Source organism: Montipora capricornis, chromosome 8 (genome assembly GCF_036669925.1).
Source record: "Montipora capricornis isolate CH-2021 chromosome 8, ASM3666992v2, whole genome shotgun sequence".
Classification (NCBI taxonomy): domain Eukaryota; kingdom Metazoa; phylum Cnidaria; class Anthozoa; order Scleractinia; family Acroporidae; genus Montipora; species Montipora capricornis.
Genome location: NC_090890.1, coordinates 25436048 through 25443547, shown reverse-complemented (window position 1 = coordinate 25443547; position 7500 = coordinate 25436048). Strand labels below are relative to the sequence as shown.

At 38.5% G+C, this 7500-nt stretch overlaps 1 protein-coding gene and 1 pseudogene across 1 annotated transcript in view; both read right to left on the bottom strand.

Moving 5' to 3' along the window:
* The window catches only part of LOC138059630 (uncharacterized), a 2054-nt pseudogene extending 1422 nt beyond the window's left edge, over positions 1 to 632 (bottom strand).
* The window catches only part of LOC138014292 (probable imidazolonepropionase), a 19202-nt gene that overhangs the window by 7670 nt on the left and 4032 nt on the right, over positions 1 to 7500 (bottom strand). Inside the window, exons 4-7 of the mRNA XM_068861341.1 lie at positions 6536 to 6761; positions 5050 to 5212; positions 4019 to 4074; positions 2731 to 2891 (exon numbers count right to left, since the gene is read on the bottom strand). Of these exons, the coding sequence (XP_068717442.1) occupies positions 2731 to 2891; positions 4019 to 4074; positions 5050 to 5212; positions 6536 to 6761 (606 nt within the window). The remainder of the gene's footprint in view (positions 1 to 2730; positions 2892 to 4018; positions 4075 to 5049; positions 5213 to 6535; positions 6762 to 7500) is intronic.

Here is a 7500-nt window from a genome sequence, read left to right as displayed (position 1 = left end):
AATACGATGTATTTGGGGACTGAACACATTTTTTCAAACTTATCCATTCCATCTTGATCATGCATTTCCAAGTTGCTTTCAATAGTGTCGTCCAGTTCTTCAAAGTTCAACTGGAAAGAGCTGTCATTCTCATCCTCTTCCACTGAAGAAAAGGTGAGGTTAGTGATGATGTCTTCGTCAGGATCGAACAGCGGAGGTTCCGTGTTGGCCGATGACTTCTTTGGAGTGGATGTGAGTGCTTGTGCAGTCTCGGCCTGTGGATCCCAGGGAGGCACACAGGAATAAGTGTGGTCCTTGAGAAGCAATGCGTCTCCTGTGTCAGCTGCAAGCCACTGAGTTTCACGGCTGATAACGTTGCTTACCTCGCAGTTTCGTTCTTTTATTTCTCCGCTTTCCACCAATCTGTTTGAAGAAATAGAGGGCATCAATGTGGTTTCATAGATTTGTTCGTCTGCTTCAATATTTTCCGCTGAAACCGTAGGTGCAGTAGGTTGTTCTTCTGCTTCAATATTTTCCGCTGAAACCGTAGGCGAGGTTGTGCAGCCAAGGGTCAAAGGGTTCTCAGGCGTTTCACCTTCACTTGCCAAAGTGACTTCTGATCCTACTTCTGGAGTTGTGTTTACGAGTAGGGCTTTTACTATCTACATAAAAATTAAAACATAATGCAGAAACTTAATTTTTTAAATTTCTTTATACACAAGTAAAAAAAAAAACTTGCCGCTGTACACTCAGAAAAAAATTAATATGAATAATAGCCAGGATGCTAAAAGGCATACGTTTTTCATTCTAAAAACAGATTTTAATATCTAGAGCACCTGCGACATTAGAAATCAAATCCAGACATTGTGCTTAAACCTCAATTATTTTGTGTGATTTGTAGCCACCTCGAATGTCCTGAACTAAATACTGCTGGTGCTTTACCTTAGGTTTCCTCAATCAAGTTTCCTCGATCAAGCGTGACACCGGTGCGTGACATTCGTACCAAAAACTCACCTCCCGTTTGGTTTGACGGCTTGCTCGATCAATACTTGTTTTACGGACTTTTTTCGGTGGAGCATGGCCAAAAATGCTAGGTACAGCGTCTTCCTTAAGCGGTGGTTTCCTTTTGCGCCTTGTAGTCCCAAGAAGCTCCGCCTGTAAAAATTATTAAAACACTGTATTTTATAAATTTATATATATAAAACACCATTTGCGTGACCTGAAGACCAGGCGATATATTTACAAAAAAGCGATATAATTATTCTTCTTGACGTTAATTAAATTTAGACGCTATTTCAGAGACAAAATATAAGAATCACTCGGCTGAAAATGCACGGCGCCAGGCGGCAGGGACTTTATTTTTCGCGATTCGATACAAATGTCAGACCATTGTCATTACTGCGATCTTGGCGGCCTGTTTCGCGCCATTTTCCAAAATAAATAAATGAAGCGTATCATCTTAAAATAATTGAATTAAAATCTGATTGTAAAGTAAAAAGATGGAATACCACATACTGTTTACCATGTGAATGCGAAGTAGCCGGAGTAAAATTAAAAACTTTCATACCTGAAGATCCCGCTCGTAGTCTTCTGTTGTGAAATGATCGGAACACACACGACAGTTCTCAGGTCTCGGTAATTCTCCCTCTCGTTTTATTTTTGCGAGCCATTGTTTTCTACGATATTTGTCTTCGGGAAGTTTGTGAAAAGTGATACGTCCTTTAGAATTTTTATAAGTATTACTACATCCAACAGCGAGGCAATGAACCATAATTCCGGCCTTGACACTAACTCTTGCACGTGTGCAAAGGTCAAATCCGGGTCAAAACAAACCTTGACTATTGTTACGTCATACCCTCGTTATCATTCCTCACTTCCAATATGGCGGCCAGTGTTCCAAGATGGCGGCGATTTTGAACGATTTCGAAGCCATATGATTAGAATCCAAGTCAGTTCTACGCCAAATGACAACCATTTTTGAAATGCTGAGCAGGTGGGCTTTCGTTTAAGGTAAACTTTTTCTAGACCCTTGTTTCCCTTTAAGAGCGTCGCGTCGCTTTCCTAGTATCCTTTGACACCAATGATTGTCTTAAGTTATTCCTGATTCTCTGTCGTACAATATTCATGTGAACTGAAGCAATACTTAACTCCAAATAAGCGATTAAAGAAGAAATTATTGCCAACAACACATAAAACATTATAAATCACATGAGAAAATGACGCAAGCGTATTCAAAAAGTTCCGGATACGAAATGTTCTCCGTCCACACTAATACAAAAAAGTTGCGTTTTCAAATTGTTCCACTCTGGAGAGCGTATTCAAAAAGTTCCGTTTTCGCGGATCTTTTTATGCGGATATGTGCGTTGTAGTGTGGACGGAAGGCCTAACCGTAACAATAAAGTTGCGTTTTCAAATTTATCCGGTATAGTGTGGACGAGGCCTTAAACCCTAAAGTTTTCATTGACACTTAATATATACCAAAAATAACATTTACACAATATTTCTATATTTGTTGGTGCGCAGGCCTTAGCAAGACCTTGCTGGCGAAAAATAGCAAAAGCAGAATTTACAGGTCTACATTTCTGGACGTGTAGCCCTAAACGAGACCCTTAACGCGGAAAATATGGTGTTTTTACCAGCAACACCCTAAGCGAAACCAAACGGTATCCGAAGCGAAATGACGAGCAGCCCTGTCTTTTTCATATGAAGCAGCCTCTGCAGAACAAAGAGCCTTGACAGTTTTTTCATTACCTTGGAGCATCAATAACCAACATGTCGGCCACTTTTCCAGGCTCAAGAGACCCATGAGTGTGCGACCGTCCCAGAGATGCTGCGGCATTGATTGTGGCAGCTGTCAGACACTCCTCCATAGTCATGTGCAGATTAACACATGCAAGGTGCATTGTTAAAGGCTGATAAAACAAAATAAGGTAGACTCATTTTATACTGACTACCTAATATAAAGAACCTGCTATAATGTGTTATTTTTCAGGTCTCGCTACATGCAATATGCACTTATTCAAATTTTCTACTGTGCTCAACTGAGGAGGTCTCTTGGAAATAATGTGTGTAAATTAGTATGTAGAAAATATATGAAAATTGTGTTTTCCTAAATTGTTTACAATAGCCTTTTTATGTTTTTGAATACCTAATGTTTATTGTGATACCGATTCATCTAAAACAATATTCTAATCTTTATGAATTAAAAAGAATACCAGAGAGATACCAGGTACACCAGTGTTCCAGAAGAGAAGGTGGTCTTAGGTCAAAAATCCAACAAGGTCAGCTCTCTGACCCGACAAAATGGGAAACTTTTAAATGATTCAGCAGTAACTGTCGGAATATGACCCGTCCCTTTTTAGCACCTTGCCTCAAAACCCTAATTGGAACAGTGTACACGTAGATTAAGTTGTGGTGCAGTTGATTACTAACTATCCCCACCTCCAAATTAAATAATCCAGGGTTTTCATTAAGTTTTTAAGTAGGAGGGTACTCAAAGATGAGTAGGTGCGCAGAAACTAATTTTAATTTAATTTAATTTTATCTTATTTTCATTGCACAACGTAATGAAAGAAACCAACATATATCAATAAGAATAAATATAAAGGAGAATTACAAAACCACGATATCAATAACAAGTAAAGAAAGAAAATTGGTGCAAAGAGGAATACTAGAAAGGAACTGACGAACCATACGGGCTAGTCCATCTTAATATACAAAAAAAAATTAAACAAAAGGAAACATTCCAACTTGTAAAATATATATAGTAGAACATTATACCCATGAGGCCTTTGGATTGTCAGGGTTAAATGTTTTATGGCTGTAATGAGTTTTTTAAAATGTTGGAAGGCTACAGTCACGTTTTCTCAACAGAAAGAGGAGCAATCAGAGAACATTTTCATGCTGAAGGTAGGCAGATAATGAATTTTATGTACCCTGGTCCCGTCTTCTAATGAGAACCCTGCTGAAATCCAACAAATGCTTGCGTTGCACACGAAAATGATTTTATGATTGCGACAATTAACAAGTCTTGCCTTACCATGGACAAGCAGAAAGCATTGGGGTTAAAATCAGATCCAAGTGCAACTGGAACACCTGTTTAAAGATATAAAGTAATTACTGTGAGTGTCAAGATACATCCTCACGTCAGCAGACTGTTGGCCAACTGAAGCCGGCTTAAGGACGGTGCCTGCTAATTCAAAGGTATTTTTGCTTCGATTTATGATTATGCAGGAAAGGTAGATCTTAACAAGTGTTACTGAAATTTAAAAAAATAATTGGGGGTAACCACGCATTTTTTAAAGATAATTCATAAACGATATTTTGTTAAAAGCTCTAAAGTACAAAGGAACGTATTGCGTTCTTTCTCAATTTGAAGCCTAATTATCTCTAAAGAATTCATGGTTACCCCCAATTTTCTTTTTGGATACCAAGAGTACTTACGAAGATAAACTTTCTCTGCACAGTTTTAAACTGCGCAAAAATATCCCTGCATTAGTAAGCATCACTGATAGGAAACCCGAGTATCTGGAGATGCGCAGAACGTATGCGCAATAACAATAGTAGGCACCGTCCTTAAAATGGTTCAAAAGGTCACACCTGGTAGTTTTGCAGATAATTTAATTTTTTTTGTTTCCTCTTCCAAGGTTTGTTAGCTGTCAGAATAAATATTTAGTTCGGCTTTGGACTGCAGAGTTTGCTTTAGTTAAACATGCGTTAACAAAGGAATCATTTTGTAAATGAACAAGGTTTGAAGGTTTATCAAAATTGAGAAATAGCTATGTCATTTTTTTAAGGGAGAATGCAGGGGGAGGGAAGTTGCTCAGGGGTTTATTCAATGTTGCCTTTTTGGATTATTAAAATTACAACACCTCTCCATAAAGCAAAAAATCACTTTGACTTCAGCAGGGTTGAAAACATAGTAGCTGTTATATTACGTGTAGAAATATGTAGGCCCTCGCTGTGATTTATAACAGGGTGTCACCATGTCAAAAACCCAGCTAAGTCATAAGCAACGGAAACTCGACCTGTTGACATGTTGCTTTAAAGCCATATATGGATGGTCAGTACCTGACTTGATCATTGCCCTTGCTGGTGGACATTTCAGTCGTAAGATGTAGGCTGTGGTAGGAAGAAGCACAGCTATAACAGATGCTGCAGACAAAGCTTGAATTCCCTCCTCACTTACTTCTTCAAGATGACTTATTGCTCGTGCTCCAAGTTCAGCACCTAGCTGACATGCAATTAACGTTTTTATAAGTAAGAATTGATTAAAAGAAAAAATATAGGAACTACAGTACTGACATACACTTAAAAGTTAGGAGGCTTTTGACCCATTGTTTAATGGCCTTCATGATTATCAGAGTGATTTCTCACATAAATCCCCAGAAAATTAGGCAAAAATTTGTACATCCACGACAAACACAAACCTACTCATTTCCACATACAAACACCACAGAGCAGATGGCAGAGGTAGAATTTTTCCCATTTGTAGGAAAAAGAAATTTCATTCTTCGAAGGTCATAAAGGGGTAAAATGGGAGCTAGGATTGACCTGATTTTTTGGTGGGAAAATGTGATTTGATCACCGAGAACTGGAATTTTGTTACTGGGAATGGGATATAAGGAGTTCTCGGTGTGAATGGGATTTGCATTATCAGAGGTTTTCAGGTGTTACTTCTGCACAAAATTCCTGGTATCAAATATTTCATGCCGTCTTCTTGGGTTCCTCTGTGAGGCCACTGCCATGTGACAGCGAGGACCTTCCTGATGCTAACAGACTTGTTTTTGAATCTCAAAGCTCCCTCTCTACAACATCCCTACCTGACTACTACGGCTTTCCTAGCACGAACCGACTTACCTAAACCAAGAGCTGCAATCAATGCAATCACTTGGAAAGAAGCAGCTCACATGAGGTATTGGGCAAGGTGCAATAATAAATGCGTCAGGCACAGGAACTGAAACATTCTTGAATGAACCCTCTTTCAATGCATTAAAATTCAGTCCTAACCAATAAGCATCATCTCGAGGTTCTGGGGAATAAACTCATACAAATCCCTTTGTTTATTCCCCAGAGCCTCAAGATGATACCTTTTGTTTCCTACTGAATTTTGATATGTCGAAATCGGTCTATTGTTGTAAGTCCAGTGAAGAGGGCAAAGACTCCAAGGAGGATACTGATGAGGACACTAGTTACGTTGATGAGTGATGATCATGACAGTGACTCTGAAGCTGACATAGTAAAACCATTCAGAATGCTTTCATGTGTCAGGTGACAGCTGGCCTTTTTTGGCTGACACTTGGTTAAGCAATCCTATGCAGCTACGAATTATACCTCGAACTGCTTTTAAGTTACTGCCTCCACTCTCCAGTAATCTCACATTTCGTTTTAAGACTTATCATTAACTGGTTCATACAACATATCAATGCTCTAAAATTATATTTTCCCAATCATAACTCTGGTTGGGATTTTAATAGCAGGGACTGCAATTCCCCCTCCCCCACCCCACCATCCTTCATCACCCTTTTCTTAATCTCTCTATTAATAAACTATTTACCTCAGCAGCTCTCATTGGATGCAATTCATCACCATGAAAATTCAGAGACAATCCTGCAGCCTTTCCTGCTTCAAGAATCCTTCTGGTTTCGTCTATTCCAAATACACCCTTCTCACAAAACACATCAATATTATCAACAGTTATTTCTTTATTTTTCATCAGTTCTTGAAGCTTGGGAATTTGCTCATTGATAACGTTACTGGTTGCTTCTTCACAAGTACTTCCCCTGACAGACCAGAAAAAAGTAATATTGCAAGATTTTACTCAGTCTATACCACATGCATGCCAATATAAAGCTCTAGGTTAAACTAATTTTACATTTTTTACAGTGCAACGTGCCTTACCATGGCCACCCAACAAACTTTCACACTTGACAACTATGTGTAAATACGTCAACTCAACAACCTATGCAACGGTGTTCAACTTCATACTGTACAAACTTTGCAAGGAAGCATGACTGTCAATCAAATTCACACACCCTTATTGGCGGATAATTTGTAAAAAACTTTGTTAGGTGGCTACGGTAAGGGGCGTCACACTGTAAAAATCTGATTCAAAATTTACAAAATTAATTATAGCTGATTCCTGATCTGTACTGCACAGTCTTGGGGAAGTTATTTGGATTTACTTTGCACGGTTTGTACTCTCTACAGCTTTCAAATTCCAAGACTTTTTCAGGACCTTTTCTTTTACATGTACCCTTCACAATAATAATTATTTTCCATAACCTAAATTTGGCCAATTTCCAATAAATTTTCTAAAATTTTCTTGAGTGCAAGCATATTTTCCCCTGTTTTCTTTATGCATGCAATCAAAACTTGTAAATTTTTTTATTGCACAATCAATTATTTCCATGACTTTCCATGACATACACTTAATTCAATGGCTTTCCAGGTCTGGAAACTACAATTCCATGACTTGTCATAACTTGTACGAACCCTGAGAATTTCTGACATGTGATTTTG